This window comes from Dinoponera quadriceps, unplaced genomic scaffold (genome assembly GCF_001313825.1).
Source record: "Dinoponera quadriceps isolate SergipeBrazil2010 unplaced genomic scaffold, ASM131382v1 scaffold696, whole genome shotgun sequence".
Classification (NCBI taxonomy): domain Eukaryota; kingdom Metazoa; phylum Arthropoda; class Insecta; order Hymenoptera; family Formicidae; genus Dinoponera; species Dinoponera quadriceps.
The window spans coordinates 792,134-816,832 of NW_014554799.1; the positions used below are offsets into that span (position 1 = coordinate 792,134).

Here is a 24,699-nt window from a genome sequence, read left to right on the forward strand (position 1 = left end):
TCGAATATTATTATAAGTTATGAACTTTACACCGTTGTATTTTCATAAACAAAATGATCTATAAATGGTTTCTGGTCCTGAAATTTATATATATCTTTATCATATATTAACACGTTGAGTGCCGCGCCAATTTCACGTGAATTTTCCACTCACGCCGCGTGGGTCATCGATGGTCTACGTTACTGCGTATATTATAAGATATATTTTTTCATTTCATTTTATTTTATTCTCAATGGCAAAAAATCCTTTTTAATACGAATTAATACATAGGATCCCCCAAAAAATCCAAGATTAGAAGAACGAAAAACACGTTTGCACAGAAAGACAAGAGAATGGAAGACCAAATTAACAAATATACAAATACAAACGCAAGCAATATATTTTGTAATATTTATAAAACTACAAAAATCATTATTATGAAGAAGAAATAACGTAAAACATATGCGCGATGCGGCCTGAACGGAAAATCCAATATGGACCACCGATGAAGTTGATTCTATTCTATTCTATAATGTATTATTTTAGTCTTCAATAGTAGTTTTCCATTAAAATCTTATTTTTGATTAAGAAAATATTAGAAATAAAAATTAGAAGTAATGAAAGCTAATCTCAAAGTATAAAAAGTGTCAACTCTAGTAACAAATATCTCAGCTTTCGAACGGTCAATCCTTTTTTTAATTACACGGAACAGTTACATAATATTTCAGTGTATACGCAGTTTCATAAAATTCTTATCAAACTTATTTCATCGTACAACTTTCTTTAAACAAAACCTTTGGCCTTGAATTACTGTTAGACGTTTAGTGTCGTTTTTAAATGCAATGCAGATCAATTTGTAACTTTTTCATTATTTTGAGATATGAGTGATGCATGCTTAATTCAACTCTAACGAGAACTGGGCTTTAGCTTTAGTTCTGCGTAATCGCGTTGTTTGTCTCGTTCGGCCGTGCGCACGTTTCTCCGCTGAAAAACAGACGAAAGTGTTTTACAGTCGCGAGTGCATCTGGCGGCGTAATCCCGCGATGTATAAGAACAACGCGCGAAAGTGCGATCGTAAACGGCCAGCTACGTCCAAGGTGTGCTTACGCATCTCGTAGACCGGCCGTATGCATGATAATGCGAACGCATGTAACGTCGTTCGCGTTCGTGTGAGATTATAGCAACATCGAGCCCGCAAACACACCCTTGGGACACTGAAAACGGTTTACGAGCCTTCCAAGCAGTAGATTCCATGTCCACACGCGTCTCGTGTATACTCTCGCGTACGCACGCGAGAATAATATTCGTTGTTGCATTTTTCCCCTTATATCTGGTGTACGTGTGTGTATGTACGGGTGCGAATTTCTATTCCCTCGTGGGAGAAACACTGATAAAAGAATGTTTCCGTTGAATATACAAGTAGAGTCGAACAGAAGGGACATAAATCTATGAAGGTGCTATTTTTAAAAGTACGACAATATTGAAAAATGCATGTCCGAATTGCAGCGAGCGTTCGCTAAGAAGCGGCGAATCGATGGTGAAAATTAAGAACCGAGCCAGAAGTGTCTTTCCACCCTCCTCGGGGACTTGTGACTTCCGAAGTTAGCGTGTTTGGGAATTCGGGTCCGCGTTTCGCCAATCGTACAACTCACGCGGAGAAGTCGCGGAGAAGTTCTTGTTTGGATCGGAAAAAGGATAACTAGATTAACGGGGGGATGATTAGAGTTTCGTGCGAATGGTAGGGGTCACGCGATCCCGAGAGCGATAAGGCGAAATTTTTCGGTGATTAGTATCATGGGCCGAGGACATGCGATTCCTAGATTGATCGTACGTACCTGATATGAGCACCAACACTATCCACATGATCCCCACCAGGCTCTTCATCATGTCATTGTGTCACGTCCACCTCATTTCTTCTCGCCTTCGCGCGCCCCAGACCCTTCAGTTTTCGCGCTGCAATAAAAGGAGGACGGCCCATCATAGAAACGCAATCGGATCGCTTTTGTAGTGTCGGTAAATAATACTTCTCGCACACTCGGTCAAAGTTCGACGTTATATTATCCCTATAAAACTCATCATCCGAAGGTTGCCCTCGGAAGTTGTTCACAACGAATCAAGTTTCCCCACGATACATTTTCACGTATTATTCGGCAAAACGTTTTTCGGCCACACAGAGCGGACGTGTTTAATAAATTTATACGCGTGCACGCGCATGTAATTCCCCTCATGAGTGTATACGCAATCAACGTCAAGCGCGAAACGTTAATTGATAAAAATGCGCATGTTTATATTAATATTTTTATATTTCTCTCTCCAACGTTCACGATGTTAAAAAAGGACGACGTTATCGTCGTGGGATATTAAAAATTGGGAATTCACGACACTCCAACGCGCGGCCCGTTAACAGGAGCATTGAAATTCAACGAGCCTAATTGCGCGGTTGATCGCGGCCGCGAAGCCGGATTTGTAATTTATTACAACGGCGCAATGGCCGGAGTGAATAAAGCATAGGCAAAGAGCACGAAAGACGTCGGCTCGTGAATTATGGACAGGTAATTGCGGGTTATCGCGAAAACTTACGATCGTTTTTGCGCTCGTGCGCGATATATTCGAACGATACTGATTGAAGGCGCGATAAACCGCGGGTACTCGCTTACGTCGCCTGGAATATGTAATTCCATTCCCCCCCTCCCCCTCCCCCCTATCGAAAACTGCGCGGACGGATTCGCGAACGAACTCGAGCGTGCGAAAATTCGAATGTCACCGCGACACACATATCCGAGCGGTCCGGATAATTCGGATAAAGCCGGCTCCACACGATGTGGCAAATATCAGGCGAACGTCAGAAATTATATTGAACGCGTATATTATGTTATTTATGTTATATTATGTTTGTATCATATTATGTTATATTGGTTGTATTATCATGTATGGTTACATTCACTCGATAAATGTGATCAATATAATTATCAACGTTCGTCTACATTTGCCGTATCATGTGGAGCCGGCTTAATTAGCCGCGTTCCACGATAAGGTAAATAAATAACGATTAATTTCGAATTAATTTCCAATGTGCTTTCGCGCGAATCGCTCCCTTCGGGGACACCTGGAGCGAAAAATCGCGCGTTTCAACGATCTCCGCGGCGGTTGCAGCACTCGGCGATATTTTCGCCGAAAGACACCGCGCTAAATTTCTCGCGGAACCACCATCGCTTCCCCCGCGATCGCAACAACAGCACATAATTTTCTCCGTTTGCTTTTGCGCGAAATAGATATTTGATTCATGGTTTTTACGAGCGGGCCAGAGCTTTACGTGCCGTTATCGGTGCCAATTTTCGTGCCGGAAGATTTATGACAGTCGTAAGAATCGCATTACGCGATGTCGAACCCTCTTTGCATTTTGATATTTTTGCAGGTGGCACGCGACGGCTGCCGCCAATTATCGTCGCGATTCTTGAGATCCCCGACTTTTCCCGGATCCCCCGATAAATCGTCGAGTAGTGCGAGCCTTTCCGCCGGGAGGTGAGATTTCGTCGACACGAGCCCGCAACAGTCGCGCGGGCCGCCGATCGGCTTTACTCGAAAGATATAATTTTATCATTAAACTCCCATTATAGATATAAATATGCTATGTACTGTAATAGAAAAAGATGTAAATGTTAATTCATTAAATTAAAAAATTTAACAAAATAGCTTTATCAAGAATATAGTCTAAAAACCCCGTTTTTTTTTCAATTTTTCTTCGGAAAGAAACCATGCAAAAATCTATGGAAAAAATTGAAAAATCAGGTTTCTCCCATTTTTTTCATTCATCCCCGAAAAAGAAAAAAACTGATTATTCCGAACCTTTAAAACTAAAACCAAGAACCATTTCCTCGCTGTTTCTATAATAGTCACCTAAATATCTAAATATAATAAAAAAAAACGTTTCTTTAATTTTTTCCATGGAAAGAAATGGAAAAAAAATCCGTGGAAAATGGACAAAAAACGGGTTTTTCCATTTTTCACGGAAAGAACTGAAAAAAAACCAGCTTCTTCCCGAGCCTTTAAAACTATACATTTAAATAAACCGCTCTCGCGAAACTGTGATCGATTTAAAAGAGCATGCATATTCATAAAGAAATAAATGTGGTTCCCATAATCAGAAATTTTGTTTACTTCAACCGAATCGCGTTTAATTACCGATTTTCCGGTTGCAACCAAATTGATTTCTCAGCGCGACAAAAAGGAACCCCGTATAACCCGAGTATCAATAATTCTCGAGTATCAAGTGCAATTTTGTGTGCACACCTTCGCTCGCAATTCCGAGCGTATTCAGTGATACACGGTGGATGGTGATTTCTCGCCGACTGGCTCTTCCGTCGCGTCTTACACAGAAAAATCACGAACGTCGCGTTGCATCCGGATGGAAGAGCAACGGGCGATACGAGCGTCGCGACGCCGTCGCACACGTGCAACGGCGTTTCTCACCGATTCGCTGTCCGGGCGCACCATTTTCCACTTATCCGCTTATGTAACGCGTCGCGACGTTCCCACGTGTACATATGTATCTTTCGACCGGCGGAAGTGAATCCGGCCGAATGGAGAGAAAGAGAGAGAGAAAACCAACTCGCGCGTTTGAAATCGCAAAAAAGCCGCGACAATCGGACGTTGTCGTTTATTCACGGAAAAAGGATCTCCCTCTAATCCGCCGACGGATGGAATCCGTTTCCAGAGGAGACCGGCGGCCGCCGGCATCCGGAAATACCGAGGAGTTAGGCAACGGGGGAACTGCCGAAACCCTCTGGGAAAGGAGGAGCGACCGCTTCGCGAGAGGGACGATCTGTCTGTCGGGTTTCGGAGATCCGGAAGTTCATACGAGCAATCGGCCGCAAATCGCAGACAAGCGGGCTTTTCTGGGCGCGAGATGGATGACGGTCGGCCAGCCGTGTGAGTGGCAGGTACTTATTATTATCGGTTATTCGGCTCCACTCCGCGAGTGCCAATATTCTGTTATGGGCAAGCCGGCGCGTCAGTCCAGCAGCCGACCGGCAACATCTCGTCGGTCATCTCTCGTCCCTCGCTGCGTCCATTATTCGCGCAGCCGGCCAGTCCGGAGTCGCGTTTTTCCACGGGCGATATCGTCCGATAATATCGCGCTGTCACCGCGCAGGGAGCCGCCAAAAGTGCCAGCGAAATTGCGCAATTACACGGAATTATGGAGATTCCGGATTTCACGCGTAGATTTCCCTTCGGCGAATTTTTCCCCGCCTTTTTGACAAATTTTACCTTCGACGCATCGTCGTCGGGGTAAGAACTTCATTTTACGGACGAATTAAAAGCCGTTCAAGCAAAATTCGCTTGAACGAGAATATGGATATTTGTTCGTGGCGGCGACGGTAAACGAGATATCGGAATGGCCGTATGGACGCGACTTAATACGTAAAGAACCGACGGACACGTATTCGGATTTCGCCCGTCGCGCCTCGCTCTAGAGAATCGTTTAACGAACTACACGTTTCCTTCGCTCCCGTCCGAAAGTTATTTCTGCAACGCGGCACGAGATCGATAAGCCCCCAAACCCGTCGCTCTGTCCATGCACGGCACTTTCGCGAACCCGAGAGAGAGAAAGAGCGAGTGAGAGAGAAAAGGAGGGGGGGAGGGGGAGTGGATAATTATCTCCGTTACGTTCTGTACGAGCAAGAAGCCCTTTAAACGGCTTTTCCGAGATAGACGTTTTCTTTCCTCGTTGCCGCATGTCACCGACGTAGCGAAGCCACGTGCACCTGAACTTCTGGCATGCGACAAACGACATAGCAAATGAGCTGGCGTACTCGTTAACTCGAGCTCGTAAAAGAACGAACGATATTTACGCACAATGATTTTAACTGCTACAAAGTCTCATCGCAAATACGTCTCGCGAGATTCTGACGCTTTTTTTCTATAAAGTTATTGTCATTATTAAACTTTATTTGCGGGGACTCGTCCCTTTGGCACAAGGCTAATACATAAAGTATGACAAGGAAGATATAAAAAATATATATGAGAGTAGAAACCAAACAGCATAAGAAAAAATATAAAAAGAAAAAGGAAGATAAATCATCTTGTATTTCAATTGCCGAAGCAAACTGCATGACATATATAATAAAAGAAATAAAAAGAAAAAACACATCGCGAGAAGCTTAAATTTACGTGACTAATGATAGCGCTTTTAAAAGAGGGCAACGACATGTAATGAAGATCAATATTATCGTTAAGATTAGCAAACAAAGAGAAACGATTTGGTGGTTTCCACCAACTGTAAAATATGCGATGCTATCCAATATAGAGAGGTAGAAAATATCTGAGAGGTCTGCTAGGAATGTTAAAGTTTAATTAAGCCTAAAATATGAGAACAATTAACTAGACCGTTCAGTATTTTAAGTATTTTAAATAGGAACGGTGAATCCGTGATAGTTCTTCCATCCTTGAAAGTTGATAGACTCAATTCAATGGATAAAGATAAGTAATCGTAGCAGGTAATCGGCATTGGCTTATACAAACAAAATTTTAAATATATCATAGCATTGGTGGGGGATTCTTTATTTATAAACAATCTAAAGTAAAATAACATGTAAATTGGACGAGAAACTTTAGTTCCATATCGACCCTGTAAATTCCGTCGAATTTGAAAAATCAATAAAATTAAGTGGTTGCTTACTGTAATTTTTCCATGTTGAAGAAGCTCGAAGAAACGCTTCTTCAAGAATAATATAATATTTAATTATGTCAATACACTACCTGCAATTTAATCTTTATTCTTAATTTCAGATAGCAATGGGAATAATTCAACGTGGAGGAAATGATATAAAGTAACCATTAAGTAGCCAAGTAACCATCGGGGTAGGACAATAGTGTGGGTAGGACAATAGCCAGGGTAGAACAATAGTTTAACGATAAAGATAAAGATAAAGAATAGTCTGTACAGTGCCTTTGAAGTTCGATATAATTTAAAGGATTAATATAGAATCAAAATTTCGACTTGGCTTCATTGAATGTTACACGCAAACTTTGGGTTCTATTTAATATAAAATCGCGTGTAATATAAAATCATTTAATATAAAGTCACGTGTATCTCCGTGCTTCCTCTTTCCTCCTCTTTTTCTTAATTTATCGCCGCAAGTTCTTACTCGCCGAATGGTAATTCGCGTTTAACCGAGGAATACATTACACCACAATCGCGGTGCACCGACATTATTAGATTCATAAATCTTATTACCGCTGTTGAGGAATACTACCTTCAGCGTCTGCAATTAACTTCCACGGATTAACAACACCCCGTAGCGGTGCGTTTAGTGACGCACCGTGCAACTTTATTGCAATCTAAATGTATTAACAACTATCAAGCACGTACATGCGCGCACACACCCACACACACACCCGCTCGAATTTTCCGTCCGAGTGCACTATTAATTACGATAGCTACGAGAAAGTCTCGGGAGGGAAGTTCAGCGTTGAATTTAAGGAGACCGCGGCCATGCGTCTCTGACCAGTACGAGATGAAATTTCGCTTTGCGGCTGTTAATCGCGCTCAGGTAAATGGGACATTTTCCAGCGGCAAAATTGCCGCATCCAGCAGCGCCACATCGCGGGAATAGATCTTCACTTTCATCGCGCTGGATCGGGGAACTTTTAAAAATTACAACACACCATCGATATTATATTACGGACGTGTGAGCGCGAATAACGGCCGTTTCGATCACAATGCATACGCGTACGCTGCACTCGCTCCCCCCTTCCCTCGCGACTTGGAATCCAGTCAAACAAACACTTCGACAATCCGACTATTCCCTCGCATTAAATAATCTCGGATTACCGGGGGTTTGCGCTCGTCTGACTTCTCGCGTATAAAAATCGCGCTCGCGGGATTGTCGGGCATTCGGCAGAACGAAATTTTACGAAACCACCCAGGCGCGCCGCGGGGTAGCAACGTAAAACACGTCGCTCTCTCGATCTCTCTCTCTCTCTTTCTCTTCGCGTGATCCTGCGGGAGAAATATAAATTCGACACGCGAGACCGTGGATCCTCATTGTGGATCGTTTTACAAATGGACTAATAAAACGGATGCGGGAAACGAACGTCGAGTGCAGCCAAGAGAATTGATAATTAATCTGCCTGTCGCGGTCTAGCTCCGCGAAACTCCCGCGGTGCGATCGATCGGAATTGTAAAACGAACGACCGCGGGATAATAATACGAGGGGGGGTCCGCGCGCGCGCGAGGTCTCGACACGGGGTGTCGCGCGCCAGTACGGTGTTTTAATAAAAATATATGGCGCACCATAAAGGTATTACGATCCGCGCGAGACGAATATAAACGAGCGGCCCCTTTCACGAGGCCGCAAAAACTTTCACCGCTACGAACGACCGGGCAGCGGACTCGATATTTTTCTTGGCCGGACAATGTCGCGCGCTCAAGCTCGCGTATACCACGGTTTACCGATGGCAAAGTGATCGATGCAGCTAAAATAACACGGAAGCCTCTACAATAATATAAAGAGTAACAATCGGCCACAGGAAAACGCACAGATAATCCACTCGACGCTCTCCTGCCTAAGTCTCGCGAAGGGATCGCGACTGACAAAGATAGTTGGTCCGTGGCGACGCTGGTGGAAAACGATGATTAATTAGTACAATACGAAGAAGAATCGGAAACACCTGCGCTAAATGTTTATCAACATGATTTATGATATACAGTGTTGATACTATAGCAAGAAAATGTCAGTCGAATTTAGATAATGTTTAAAAACTCGTAAAGAAATAATCGTTCTTCGCGCTTTGACATGTTATATTTTTGGCTGGACCGCTCGTGTTGTATGCATATGTTTGTGAATATATCATATGTAACCCGACAGACACGCACGGACGAATGCACGCTATTGGAAAAATGATCGTGACGTAGGATTTTTTTATATTTTATTGTATTTCTCGCATTTATATATACTTAATAAAAGTATTTGAAATTATTTATCTATTCTGTTTAAAAAAATGTCTCAACAAGAGGCACAAAGGAAAATATAGCGCATATTTGCCCAATTTTTACAGGTTACCTGTCATATATGTACTTCAACTATTATTAAAGATTGTATACTTTACATGCCAATTTCTTGAAAAAAATTACGTAAACATGTTGACAGTAACATAATTTCTGGAAAACTAGATGATCAATGATCTCGTGACTTTTTTCATAATATTTCTATAAGTTTGTTTTATCGTCTTCTCGCATTTGATTAATAAAACTGTAAGACGAATTTGATCGCTGGAATTAAAAACGTGATATCGGAAGCCGTTATCATATCTGTGATATGTATAAACAGTGTTAACTTTGACTTCAATTATCTCAGGTTCGATACGGTCGATCTTTTTCTAATTTTGCACGTGTGTAGATCGTATTTCGATTGACGCGCTATTAAAATTTCAAAAAAAAAAAATTCCTAAGATAATTTATTTACGGGCCAACTATCTTAAACGAGGCGACCGATCCTTCAGCGCGTCTGTCGGGTAGTCAACGCCGCGGGATGAGAACGCGCGGCGGCACTTTGCATTAAAAGGGACGATGAATAATATACGCGACGTTCCATCGGTTTCGAGATAATCCCCGCGTATCGCCGCGCAATTTTGACACATAAATCATCGCGTCAACGATTAAATACAATCGCCGTTCGTCTTTTCCGGTGTTCGCTCGATATCGGAGTCGGCGTCTTCGTAAAAGTCGCGGTGCCCATTGATTTTCCGAAATGACTCATCACCTTATTACCTGCAATAGAGATTCGTCCATTGATGGCCGATGATTTATTACCCCGCCGCCGAGGCCTATCTATCAATGTCGCGATGGAAGAGGCAATAGCCGATATTTAGCCCGACTCAAATCGATATCGCGATTATCGCGCGCGCACGGTTGCAGGAGAATCCGATGATGTTATTTACCTCCGTTCGGACGTCCACGTCGGACTGCTCCTCGCAATTAACTTGCCGATGAGATTTGTTTTTTTTACTCGCCCCGTCGCACCCGCTCCCGCGACCGATTAAACATCCGGGATAATAACGAAAACCGATTACAGCAGTCGGCCGATATTTTCGAAGAGGGTAACGATCGAGCGGATACACATGTATCGCGACGTTGCCGTTTCGGAATGATGCTCCACGTACCGCTTCTATGGGTCGAGCTCGCTTTCGGGGAATAATAAAAGAACGCGTTCCGCCGTGATTTGCTTGTCGTTTGTGAAAGATTCAGCGGATCGCCGCACGGATATATGCATATTATAAATACCCGTCGTCGAAAAAAGGCGACTGACCTCGGACAACCGATATCGAGCTTGTCTAACGGCCGAGAGAGAGACTTGATTATCCACATATTATTATACCGCGACATCTTCCTCACCTGCTCGTTTTTCCCCGCGAGCGAGAGGTTATATCCGACGAGACAACGTTTGACATTCTAACGGGCGAATTAACGGGAGCACCGCTGAACACGCTCGTCGTAAATGGAACGCGTGATTCCCCCCATTAGGAAGATCCGATACGCAGTTGCTCGAATTAATCGGCCGATGTGGTAACCCGTTTCTTCGCTGCGGGTGAGCGGGATGTACGTCGAACGAAACGAGAAACTTCGTATATTTGCGCACGTAGATAATTATTAACACTCCGATGGGAGAGCGGATGTTGTTGCTGAAACTTCCGGCATTCGGCGCGTCTCGCGGGACGCCTCTTTAATATTGCGCCGTATCGGGGACTTCCTGCGAAAGATACTTGCCGGAGTCAATTCGACCTGGGAGTGCGCGCACCGATCGTGCTGATGAGCGCCGTATTAAATACGCGCCGCTCGCTCGATACTCGCGAGTCATCACCGCGGGAGCGCCTTTCATAATTAACGCGACTTAGAAAATGTACCGCCGCTCACTCGTCGAGATTACGAGGAGCTCTCTGTGTTCGCGCGCGCGGAAATTCTTCGAATTTAATTTTCAGCGTACACAAACCGCGTTTAATTTGCGAAAACGGTGCGCTTCGCGAGACACTTTTATTAATTAAACGTGCCGCCCCGCGCGTTCGTTCTTCGCGCGATACACGGTACGTGTGACACATCGGATCAACGAACTCGGCGAGCGGCGGAAGTCGGAAATTCCCGGGCAATCTCGTCTACTGGATACGTCTTACTTCTCGTCGCGAGCAATCCCAGAAATGTTCGACGGAATTCCGGGAATTCCAAGAAGAGTGAGAGAGGAACGGAGAGCCGCCGCCGGGAGGCTCGTTAAAGCGAGAAACCGCCGAAGGATATATCGATGAGCCGGATTAAACGCGCGTGTGCTTAGCGCCCACGGCACGGAGGTCGTAACGGCAGATGATTTCTTCGTGATGCGATGTCGGCGGCAATGAACGGGGGGTGATTTAACAAGCCGGCCCCTCCCGACGATGAGCGAAGCGCGCGTGTCCGCGGGTGCGAAGTTAAAAAACGTGTCTCGCGAGCGGAAACGAAACTCCGTCTTCCATACGTCGTGTCATCCCAACATACTTCGCCACGTTCGTCGCGATTAACCGCATTTACGTTTGGACAAAAAGTTCCACGCAACAGGTTGCGCGCTCGGAGAGTATATTTTATACCTTCGTATTAATACCAATACATATCTCGAATGTGCAGGCTCGACCATAATTCCCCGTTGAATAGTTCCTCCTTTCTCCCTCCCGGCTTTTATTTATATTCGAGCCTCGAACGGGTTGGAACCTTCCATACCTCTCATCGAGATCGATCGGCGCAAGGCCGCTCTCGAGATTCGGCGTACACCGAGTCATGACTTATTTCCCGGGCCGCTCCCATCGGCGAAGGCGATTGTTATGCGATCAGCCGATTTGACTAACAATCTCGAGCGTGCACACCGCTAACACAGGACCGTCACGGCCGAGGGAGTCCCGCGATGCAGACGCGATATAGGGGAAGGCGATGGGAGCTGTCTCTTATTCGCGAATAATCGAATATCGGGCCGGAGATTTGGGACGCGCGCGCGTCGGTAGGACGAGATGGCAAAAGACGTCGGAGGGATTCTGTGGGAATCTCGGCATCTAGCGCATCCCTCGCACAGCCTATAACCGCGCGCATTCGCGCGGAGCCGGTGCAATCGGTGTCACTCGCAAAATCAATTCGACTCTGCTCTTCGGCTCATGGAAAATGAAATATCCCCCCCCCCCCCCCCCNCGGCGTCGCGACACGTCGCGTCTTTCGATCCTCTCGCCTCCGCGCTGAAACTTTTAGTGGCCTTCGGATGTCTTCGATGAAGAACCCCGATGTCAGATCCGCGCTTATTCGGCCGTAAGACGGCGTGTTTAGGAGGCTCGAAGGGGTGACAGAAGGCTCCGTCTCGAGCCAAGAACAAACGTGAGCGGATAAGTGAAAGAAGGGGGAGAGAGAAATTATTTATAGAGATATATCCATTGGTGAAATTTCATATTATTTCGCCTATTCTCCTCTCTCTCTCTCTCTCTCTCTCTCTCTCTCTCTCTCTCTCTCTCTCAGCCTTTTCCTCTACATTTTCTTTTTTCCTTTTCTAATCTCTATTTCAGGTTAAGCGTATCAAGTATTTCTTTCCTGACGCCTCTCACTTCGCACGCGTTGCCTGTATTTCGTTCTTTTTTTCGTTACACTAATATCCTTTTTGTTAGCGTATTCAATAAAACAACAATAACAATAGCACTCGATAATGAAAAGTAAGTTGCACATTCCGTCATTTTTCGGGTTATTCTGAGAAAGAAGAGAGCGTTTAATTTCATAAAAAATTTCAGGCGATAACATCTTTTCTGTTTAAACAAAAAAGTAGCAGTGTAACATACATGTAAAATTAGTGTTATTAACATTGCAGTAATATTTGTTTCTCCTGACTGTATAATTACTTTATTATGAAATTATAATCAAGCAGAGAATATCTTTTTCTCAGTATGTGTGCACATGGAATATTTAATACATAAATAAAAATAATATATACTCTGATGTACAGAGAGAGAGAGAAAGAGAAAGAGAGAGAGAGAGAGAGAGAGAGAGAGAGAGAGAGAGAGAGAGAGAGATAGTTATGCTATATACACAATCCTCGTTTGTGTAAATTTACTCGTAAAAGGATAAAGGTACAGAGACTTTTCTTTAACCACCACGTATATTCTAAATAATACAAAGCCGATGTACAAATAGGACTCTCGGAGATTGTAGCTTCACAATGTCTAGTTATTTAATCCCCCTGTACCTACATTTTCTGTGAAACTTTATATTTCAGAGCGAAACATAACACCCGAGTCCTGGACGCGTCTACGACGATCATTTGATAGCGACGATACTAACTCCTTCGGTCGTCGCATGATGTGCCGTGGCCCGGGAATTTTTAGCGCTTTGATATTTACGGAGTGTAACAGCGATCGCGCGCTTTTATAGCGCGGCTCGTAACAGCAACGGATACAAAGAAGCTCGTTCGCGTATAACACGCACAATATGTCGACGGATGCACGTCAATGCATCACCGTCATGTATACGTTCAGCGGCGCAGAAACTTATTCAACCATAACGATGATGATAACAATCGTGTATCGACAAAAGAAATCGGCGACGAGGAAACGCGAAATCGCACGGACGAAATTTTCTACACTCAAACTTTCCCTCCGGGCTTTATTGTATACGGTTGCGACGTCGTTTTCCGAAAACTCTGCGCGACGATACAGAAAACGCGCGTTTTTGCACGAATTGGAAAAAGTCGCGCGAAATACGCAGTAGCGAGAATTGAAATTACCGCGAAAAAGAAAGAAAGAGAGAGTAAGAGAGAGAGAGAGAGAGAGAGAGAGACGGAGAGGAACTCAACGTCGCGTTTTAACTTATCATTCGGAAAAAAAGCTCTCTCAACGTACTTCTGATCGTTTCGCGTAATGGAGATGGACGGTGACTATCGAGGGTTAATAAGATCAAGATACGACGCCAATCGGAAGAGGCACATCACCGGGGATTTAGAAAACAAAGCGGAGGCGCCTTCGTAATCGTCGATCACCGGAGCTGTAAAAGGGCCGAGGTGAAGGAACAGGCTGTAGGTCGTAAGGGGGCGGAGAAAAAGGTAAGGCGGGAAGAGAGGTCTTGCAAGTAGGTCGCATCTTACGGCTCGATATCGCCGAATACTCTTTTGTGTCCTCTGCTAAATGGGGTTACGGGAGTGGTGCCCGTTCGGAAAGGAAAAAAAAAATGTGCGGGAGTGCTCTCGACGCCCATGGCGTTACTTAGGGCGTACCCCCCGTAATCGTTGGGTGTATCCCCAGGTGCCATGACGTTTCGGACTATTGCAAATGGGACTAATAATGGTAGAAAACCCGCTGGAATATCACATCGGCAGAAGAGAGAGGAGCGTTATAATTAAAAAATGTCAAATACGAATTTGACCGTTTCTGCAGTCCGAGCAGCGGCTGCAATATTAGGATCACGTGTGGTGGTAAAATTAGCAGACAGAATTCTACTCTGCACAGTGACGTTGTGCGAATATCATTTGTCATCAAATGTCGGTCTAAATATAAGTCTGTAATTTCGATTTCTCTCTCAGCCAACGAATATATAATACGGAATGTTGAGTAGATTAGTATTCGCGAAAATTCCTAGTTTTTTGGTTTGAATATTTACCGATGCTGTCGGATAGTGTTTTACTTTTTCTGGTTTTACGTGAATCTTCTGGGAAAATATTTTAAATCGGGGCGGTTCAGTCTTAAATGAATTTATCGAGAGCCGAGGAGACGTTAAATGATATTTAAATCTGGTATGCACGTTGAGATCGCAACGGAAATGCAATTATCCTGATTACGACACGATTCGGCGAAAATGTCGATTAATATCCGCGGACGACGAGAAATATTCAATTCGCGTTGCTGCGAAAAAGAGAAGTAAGATGAACTGAAAGTAAAAACAATGTCGAAGGTCTCGTAGAGACCAACGAGTAAGTCGCGATGCAAAACGGTAGGGAGGAGTTTTCCACGGTAAACTTCGGACTTGCCCGCGAGTGCAATCCTAGCGGATGCGAGCAACAATGGGGGAGAATCCGTGGCACTCGAAACTTCCGGTTGCCACGCCGGAAGATTTGCCTCGCATTTGCGACGGTCTAGCGATTCTCGGCGATACTGTGCATTGTGAGACGCGTTCGTCTCCACCGAGACTATGCAGTTAAAAGGATTAAACGGGGAAGAAGCGGAAATCCGATTCAACTTTGCCGTAAAGACGTGACGTTTCAAATCAGTGGAATACAAAATATAAAAGGGACAAAATAAAATACGTTGAATTAGCTCGATCTATCCTTCGCTTATTGACAAAAGATACTAGTGAAGGAATTGAAAAATAGAGAAAGAAGAAACAAAAACTCGGGGAGAAATTATATTCTCGACAGCGAGATATGAAAGAAGCCCTTTTTGAATTGTACCGAAAGTAAGTCGCGCGGAAAGTGTTAAATGAATCTAAATCGCCAGGACGAAAGATGTAAGGAACATGCAGGAAGAGCGATAAGATGCCGGAAGCCGACAGCTTGAAGTTTCCAGCCTGTGACGGCGCTTACGTCGAACGTCATTTAGAGTTGCAGTTTCGCACGAACGAAAGTTCGGAGCTTTGATACTCGACAGCCGCACGTAAGCACAATGAAAACGGAGACGAAAGGGGAGAATGCGAAAAAGACTTTCGCAGGCCTCTCGAGCGGAGATTTACAATGCGCTTCGATCTTCGCGTAAGAGCCATCGTGCCTTCGCGAACGATCGATCATTTCTGCGGAGAGGGATTTCAGATACTTCGAGCTCGAGTAGTGATAGATACTTCTAGACTTTCATCCGGCACAAAAAAAAAATACATACAAGAGCGGGGAAGAAAGGTTCGCACACTCATCCTTTTTGCGATCAATTTGCGTCGAAACAGAAGAGTATCGCCGTAAAGTTCCTACCGGAATAATTATTTAAATAAGCGCGCGCAAATCACATAGTTCCTCCCTGATATTTCCCCTAATATCTGAAATGCTTTCTTGATATAATTAAGCGCACCTATCACTTGTCAATATTTCTCCATCGACGAAAAGAATCGTCGAAAGCGGCGTTCCCCTTTCTTGCGTTTCCGAATTCGACTCGCGATCTCTACTCGCCGACGATCGCCGAAACGCGGGACTGGCCGATCCAATTAGCGTGATAATAATAACACGTACGTTATGAAGTTTCTGCCGGGATAATTCATGGCCCGAAATTGGTCGCTTGCCTCTCGGCGAGCCACGAGACTCGGAGCGGACTCGCATTCGATCGATAGGTCGTTGCATTCCGTGTGCAGGCGTTCGTTTCGCGGCCGATGCAATTGCGCATACACAAGCGTCTAATCGGCGGTTCGTGCAACTCGATTCTCGGCCACGGATGATTGCGTGAAATCAAGGTACGGGCTAATTCGCGTGGGCGACTTTACTACGCGCGATAATCCGACAACTCGAGGCGGCCCCGACAATCCGCCGAATGATAATTAAACGCCACTCCTCGCGCGCTCGATACGAAATTATTTTCAACAATCGCGGGGAATACGTTCGTAACGCGCGCCGGCCACGCGGCAACCGTGAGTATCGCGTGAAGGGGAAACGTTAAGACAATGTCGAGGAAGAAACAATTTCAAACTCGTAAAAGAATACATCTCTGAGATGAGCACGGACATCAGGAGGTACTTCTTTTACATTACGTTTGTTCTCGCATGAAACGTTATTCCGTTCAAATAAAGAAATTTATTCCAATTTTTATATACTATGCGCTATGATATATTTAATAATGATGCATCTACTCTCTGTTACAGACCGGAAATATCGAAATTTTTCCACCACCGACTCGTGACGGATTCTCACTTTTCAAGGAGCAATTTTTGAAGCGCGATCAATCTTCCTCGGAGGAAGATACGATACAGCCGCGTCTTGTATACTTCGGCGGATTGAAACATACTCAATTCGATGTGTATGTAGCACGAGGATCGTTCATTTTGGCGCGACGATAAAAATGCGAGGGAGGGCGAAATGGATGCAATTGGAACGGTCATACTACGTACGTACTACCCACGTATGAGCCACGTACGGGACATAAGATCATCCATTCCGCGGGGATTACTTCATTCCTCAACTTTCGATCTGCACCGCATACCACGACGTCCGACTGTTCAATTGAAAATCCCAATATGTCGACCCTCATCGACACTACCAACGTATTCTAGGGCTTCCCCTTCGCCATTCCGGCGTGTTCTGGAATCCGAGGGACTACCGCACATGCACGCGCGTACCTTCTGACCCAATAAGACACCGCTTGAACGAACGAAAAAGATTGTCGTCGGGTAACCGCTCATGGATAAATCAAGTTAAGGAGGCATATCGACAGCATTGTGCGGCGTCCAAGTGAATTCTGTCGTATTTCGACTGTAATACGAACTTTAAAGGTTCGCCTTATCCGTAAGATAAAGATAAAAGTACCGATGGTTGGAATCCCCACGAACTGTGGATATTCTTCTTGCTTTGGTCTTTAAATACGAATGTTTAATCTTCAAGCATAAAATATTTACATATATTCAATATACATATAAAAAAAATATATATATATACATTCTATATTAAAAGTTTAAATATTCGTACTTAAAAACAACAGAAGAATGCCAAGACTTAGATGCATGTCCAGGCATTGGTACCTTTACTTTACTATTGAATTTGGAATGTATTCCCCGGTCGAGAAATTTCGCCGCGTGTAAATGTAAATTTATCTACGAGAAGAAATTTATTTTCCGCGAAAGAGGACACGCTGTACATTGACCGACAGGATAGCAGCCAGAGCGTGCGATGTAATTAGGTTACTTGTGTTTTGTAACCGTACGTGTTTGTTTCTAAACATTTACGTGGAGTAATCACAGTGACGGATTATCGCTTGACATTTTGTTATTGCTCCTGTAAATAAAGGGCAAATAATAAATCAATAATGCGCATATAATTAGAGAATCCCGATAACATTATAACGTTGCGTGTTAAAGGCTGCCCTGCCGGTCGGTGGGCAACTTTCTCGCATTTCGTAGATGTTGGTATTCCTCTCCGGATGATTGGTACTGTTCTATCGTAAATCTACGATACATATCGATAAGGGAAATCCAGCCACCACTGCACCGCAAAAACCATTGCAAATCTCGTTAACGATTCGATATTGACGCAAGACCGTGCAGTTAAATCTCGTTGCGCGTACGTAGAGCTCGTGATGGTTCGAGAACGAAGGCTCTAATTGTCTGGAAACAACTCCCCCGCAACGCGGCTTGAATGCCGATTTGCTTAGGAATATCCAACGGGAATTTATTTCAGCGTGTCGGCATTAACGGGCGCATCCTGCGTGCAACAGGTGATTACATGCGTTCGGCAAATATCGTCCAATTAAACGTCACCGTATACCACCTCTCGGCTCTCGACACGATGACACAATTTTGATTACGCAGCGCGATTTCAAACGCTGTTCGGCGTCCAAACGCTTCCGATAAGCAGCGATATCAAACGTTACGACCGATTTGCGCTATGGTACTTAACGGTAACAACCGAACCGAGTGAAACGGATAAATTACTTTTAATTATTTATATTTACCGACACGAAATAATATGCAATAATATAAAGGAACGATAAGAGGACAATATACACATGTAACAATCGTACACACACATATTAATTAGAATGACGTGCGAATAGCGTTGACGCTTCGAGTCGATGCATTAGTACACACGTGAAAAACTTGCTTACGCTGTGTACATCGGTTTAATTAACGTTAAAATACAGCCGTGAAATTTTACGGAAGAAACAGATCACGGCCGGTTGAATCTTATTTTAACGCCTCTCTGTCAAGAGGATCCGGATAGAGCACCGGGAGCAATTTAATCCAACTTTCATGAACTCGAACGTGTTTGAACGAAAATATATTTGATGTGCATATAAAGGAGCAATCGCTCGGTAAATTTCACATTTGCATTCGCGACTCTTATATATTTTTGCATTTAACTTTTAGATTTTAATACGGAGTCCAATTTCGAGTCAAATACAATCCGAGCGTGAATATGAATTCGCCCGCGCCGCTGTCACTCACCGGCGTAGATCGTGGTGCAATCGGGACGCTATTAAAATGGCCCGAGATAGCTCGAGAACGTGAATGGAACTTTTCTTCGAATGCTCACCGCGATCCTCAGCCACGTATTTTCCGACTTGCATTTTCGACAGCTCGACGTTCGACGTCACCATCCATCAAAATCGCAAGTAATCGAAGCCCTAAAGTGTAAAATAACACGAGCCCGGTTTTTTTTTGACACTGCAGTTATTGATGTCACTGCATTCGTCTCAACCGAAGCTATTGATGTGCACGGGAGAGAGAAGTGCCATTTGTAAAAGCTTTTTTTTTTACCTTGGTAATACCAAAGGAATAAAATCCCAATAAACGCACGTACAAAGAGGCTTTGTTATTTCCGCAGTTAGTGGACCAATACCGTCGCTGTTGCACACTTTACGACTTAAAAAGAACTCTTTTAAACGTTTCTCGAGAAAAGTCTCTCTCTTTCCCTGATATCTCTTCGCAAAACATTGTAATTGGCGAGCACTCCCAACGCTACTACGAGGCGTTGAAAAACGCAGGCGGCTTCGCTTTTAATCCTCTTCGGAGGGAACGGTAAGTAGATAAACGTTGCCGTTGGCCGGCCTCGCAATACAAGGGGTGGGTCGGAATCACGCGTGCCCGAGCTGTTGGGGTAGGCATCAAGGGAAGTATTTCTTAATTAGTGACGAGCCTCGAACGAAGCTATCTCGTGGTGTCTTGAGGTGAATTGAGCCGCTCCCTCAGAACCGTGCCCCTCACGGCTCGCTCGTAGATCATGATTTTCCCTAAGTGCCTTTAAGTTCCGTGTCGACGTCGACGCCGATAAATGATCGTAAACGGCTCGCGATATAAGCCAGTGCAACGACGTAAATTGACATGTTCTCGAGAAAGCCTCTTGTAAATGTATATGCATATATGCATATACATAAATAATGCGCGATCACGCGCAAGCTTAATATCGGGGACCACAGTGAAGCATACTTAAAAGTATCTAACGCGCGCATTCATCGAAATTACGCGAACTTACATTCGTCTTTCGAACGAAGGTGAAAAAAATTAAGTTTCAACGGAGATCGCCGAACTTAAGATAATTATTCTCACAAGTCTCCTATTAAGACAGTACGTTCTTAAAAGGAGTTCTTTCCTTTTGTCGATGACTTTTAGATAAAAAAAGCAGGATGAAAAAGGAATGGTAATGAGAGGGTCTTTTATTGGTCTTTCTCTTTCGTGTCTGTTTGAAAAATATAGCTAATAAGAGTCAACAACACTTCGAGAAATGTTTTATGTGAATCGCGAGAATTCAAATGAGAGAGAATAGTGCACTCTTGGGGTCGTTGGATCACGTGCTGGAATTTTTGAACTCCCAAGCATAGCTCTTTGACGCGCAGTCCTACGAGCCTCGCGTTTTCCGTTTTTATCTTAAATACGCATTATTTATGTTTGAGGATGAGCTTCAACAAGTATGCGAGCGAAAATATTTTCATGAATTTTATTTCACCCCGGACAGTCCTTGACTTCGCTTCTACCGCGAGTGTTTGCATTCGTTGCATTTTAATGTCACTGTGAATCTCGATGTAAACGCGAGATTGAGGCCGCCGATATCGACCACAATTTTTACCTGAATGTAAATACATATTTAGATCCACGAGTTCGCCAAGCGGAAATATCGGTCGTTCTGACGATTGTATATTATATACAGAGCGTCTTTACACCATCGATATCCTATTAACAAGTACTTTGATAAGTTGAGCGCCGATCTTTGTTTAGCAAAATACGACGGAAGATCCGCGTTTTACATTCTTTTATTTTTAATCAATAAAACTATAATAATTTAGATGAGTTCTATCTTCAGTAATATGGAGATTGTTCGATAATGGTCGTATATGTAGGTATTTTTGCGATCAAGAAGAATCGATATATTTCTTTTCTTTTTTGGAAGAAGTGTCAAAGAGAAAGAACAGATTTTTCTTGACTACACATACACTCTGTGGTTACTGAAAAATGAATCTTGCCGTATTTCCATCGCCACGTATAAACACAGAAATCATTTTCGTGTGTCTACAGGTATGAAATTGGAAACCGCCGAGGCTAAACCGGTTTCAGTGTGCGATACAAACGTTATTAGTACAACGGTAAGAATAAATATTACGTGATTTTTCGTTTTCGCACATTTCGGCTTCGCTTGCCGCAGATCGGCCTGTTTATTGGATTTATTTTCAGAGGATACGCTCGGACGATTGCATGCCAATTTTGCATATTTCCAGCCGCAGGCTATTGTCCGACGATGACGATGAAACGAGAGGCTCGTTTTTCCGTTTCTCATTGCGAACTGACATGCGATCAATGGCGAATAACGATTTCGGGTGAGCGGAGACATGCGATCCGACCTTCATCGAACAGCATCAAATTGACCGCAGAATATATACGTGATGCAATCTAACAAACTCATATTTATCTGCCGTTTCCTTTTTATTTAGTACAAAGTTAGATATAGTTTATGAACGAAGAAGAGGAAGTTAATTATGCATCATACATTTTTTCCTCTTCGAATATCTCGAAAAAAAGTTTTGCAATTATCATTAAATGTAATATATTGAGAAGGGGAAATATTCTATATCTCATTTTCGGCAAAAATATGTTTTAATGATTGATAATAATATCTAAACTAATGTCAATTAATACGTTTGATCTGCTGTTGGTAGTCAATATGTAAAAGACACCGAGAGTCAATTGCCTCCGTGGCGCAATCGGCTAGCGCGTTCGGCTGTTAACCGAAAGGTTGGTGGTTCGAGCCCACCCGGGGGCGTTCCTATATTTTTTACATTTTCTCTTGCAACTGTGTAACGTCTGGCAATATCTCAATATTTATTTGTTAAAAATAATTCTACATATTGTTTAAGAAAATATTAAAAAAAGATACATGATATCTTAATTAACATTGTTTGTAAAATAAAAAATGAATTAAAAAACTTTTTTTTTCGTTTAAGAAAAATAAGAGAAAGCAAAAAAAAATAAAATGTTAAATTAATGTTTGCGCAAAATACTTAAAAAAGATCGTTACGTACACGTATATCAGATGATGTAATCGTCTCCTCATTGCTCGTCTATTTCCAAAATATCTTTCACTAAAGAGATGCGATGATTCGGTAGAGTCAGCGCATCGCAAGAGCTCATGAAATATTTACGCGAGCGGATCGACTTTTCCAGAAGCTGTCTATCCGTGACTGTATCGCGAGCACATGCGGCACTCACACAATTATATGCGGAACCAGATGCAGAATTCTATTCTAGCAGCATAGTTAGTTCCTTCACCAGTAGATGGCTCAACATGGGTATGGTAAACTCGGAAGAAAATTGCTCACGGTGGGTTACATAGAGGGCCCGGAAAGACTGGTGAATTCGGTCATCAGTAAGGATATTACTGATCGATATAGCAAGTGATGATTGCTGGAGATGATCACTGATTAAACCTCCGCCCTGCTTCCACACACATAACTATCGCATGTGGTTGTCAGGAAAATCTGATGCTACCAATGACCCAATCTTTTTGAAATCCTCTATCTTGTGGTATAATTTTTCATTTATATTATTTTTATTAACAATAAAAGTCGTCTCTTCTGTATCATACTTGAATTTTAATAGTCGCGTTATAATGACAATCGTCTACGATGTCAACTCAGGAAAAAGAAGTCTTTGAGAAATTTGAAATCGAGAAGCAGAGAAATTTGAAATCGAGAAACCCCATGTCTCGTAGGTTGTTGCGAAAGAATATTATATGTGTGTCTTATTTAGAAAGAAAGAGAGAGAGAAAAATTTATAAGTATTATACATTACGTAAATACTTTCTGTGTTTGTATGAGATACGTAAGCAAATACCGATAGGATAAGTCGAATAAATGCAGCAATTAATATACGAGGCAAAAATTACATTTTTATTTACAGTGTTCATTAGACTGTCATTAACACGTGAATTCACGCAACCACCGTGTGAACAATTGCATCCGCTGTGTTTTTCGCAACTTTTAACCAGCTTCAGATTTCAATATTTTTTTTTCATAATATGAGGGAGAATGCGTTCGACAGATGCAAAATCGCGTTACCTACCGTGAAACGCAATGCCACGCAGAGTTGCATGTCGAACGGCTAACCGAAACTCATTAGAGGTCAGCGTCGCGTGCGTCACGTGTTGTCCGGAACACACGCGACATGTTCGACGCTTATCACGTAGGAACGGAAAGCGAATTGAGCGGGGACTAGAGACAATGGCGAAAGTTTCATGCATCACTCTCATCTACAGACGGAAGTTAAAGAGGTCAGAGGAGGGACTCTTAATGCCTGTGAAAACACGCGGGATAGTCGGCCGGACAGTTGCGTGCGCAACGCCGATAACGCGGCATCAAGTGCAATCAAATTTTACGCTTGCGGTTCCGCCGCGGGCTGCGTATCCAAATATTGAAATTCCGCGCGGCAGCGGTTTTATTTTCATCCGACGTTTTCCGAGAGCCGTTCCCGAGCGCCGGAGCACTTTTATACTTCCTGACGTGTAACATCAAATGCGACTATGGTCGTATCTCAAAGCATAACTGCTGAAACGCAGGCTCGAGGTAAGAACGGAGAACTGAGCACAAAGAGAATATTGTTACGATAAATTTAAGGCAAAACGATACCTCTTTTACGCGTGATGTGAATTTTTCCAGTTGTTAAAAGGTCATCCTACTTTGAAACTTAAACAAAATTGAGATATCTTTTTGCTTCAAGAAATAGTTCGAAGTTTTAAGATCAGCGTGCAAAAAGTCGCAAAAGAATATTCGAAATATTCTTCGAGTTATGGTGTTTGAAGCGGACTACGCGCAGATAGACGCTCAAATAAGCCGAGCGGTACAGCGTTCAACTCCCACAATTGTCTTCCTCAACTCTCGCATCCTTTCAGCACAATGGATAACAACAGACGGGTTTCCCCCTTCCTTCGTGACCTTTAATTTCGAAGGGCCGACCGTTACTTAATTTTCTAATGAATCAAACAAATGTCTATTACGAATTGGCTGTCAAAGTTAAGGATAACCCTTTAGTCCCGCTTCATCTCCCCTTATTTTTCCGGCAATTTTGGTTAGCTTTTAATCCGAGTCGTCGGATAATTTCAGTATAAATTATGTAATTAATCAATCGCAATATGAACGATCGTCTTTCGCGCGGTTACATTTCTTCGATGAGCAATTCTTTTCATCCGGCCCCTGTCGGATTGTCGGGGAAACGAAAAGTCTAGCATTGCAATCGGAACGAGCGCGTATCAACGTGAAGTCTCGATCGTTGGACAAACTTCATTTTGGGATTCCGCGCGTTTGATCTGGCGCCAGTCAAAAGCTCGGGCTGACAAAGGGAATGGCGCACCGGCGTGAAGGGTGAAACGAACGAGAAAACTAATTACCAGTGACGAGAAAGATCGGGGTGATTGCGAAATGAGCGTGGAAGCGCCCCACAATAGAGCGAAGGGAGACCTCGGTGGGAGGAGACGCGCGTGGAAAAAAGGATTAATAAATAAAATATCTAAGGGCGAAACGCAACGTCTCTTTTTCTCGTTCGAAAAAGAACAAAGCATAGTAGGAAATGCG

The 24,699-nt window shown here is 43.5% G+C and overlaps 2 protein-coding genes and 1 non-coding gene across 4 annotated transcripts in view; 2 read left to right on the forward strand and 1 right to left on the reverse strand.

The window, feature by feature from the left end:
- The window catches only part of LOC106742023 (acetylcholine receptor subunit alpha-like), a 79,532-nt gene that overhangs the window by 19,626 nt on the left and 35,207 nt on the right, over nucleotides 1-24,699 (reverse strand). For both annotated transcript variants that reach the window (XM_014614604.1, XM_014614603.1), the window contains exon 3: nucleotides 1,815-1,932. In XM_014614604.1, coding sequence (XP_014470090.1) covers nucleotides 1,815-1,866 — 52 coding nt within the window. In that variant the 5' untranslated portion in view covers nucleotides 1,867-1,932. The remainder of the gene's footprint in view (nucleotides 1-1,814; nucleotides 1,933-24,699) is intronic.
- On the forward strand, nucleotides 21,823-21,896 carry Trnan-guu. The gene has a single exon. It is a non-coding gene; the product is annotated as a tRNA-Asn (tRNA).
- LOC106741980 (IQ domain-containing protein G) overlaps nucleotides 22,409-24,699 on the forward strand; it is a 33,351-nt gene continuing 31,060 nt past the window's right edge. The window contains 1 exon segment of the mRNA XM_014614483.1: nucleotides 22,409-22,499. Within this exon segment, the coding sequence (XP_014469969.1) occupies nucleotides 22,409-22,499 (91 nt within the window).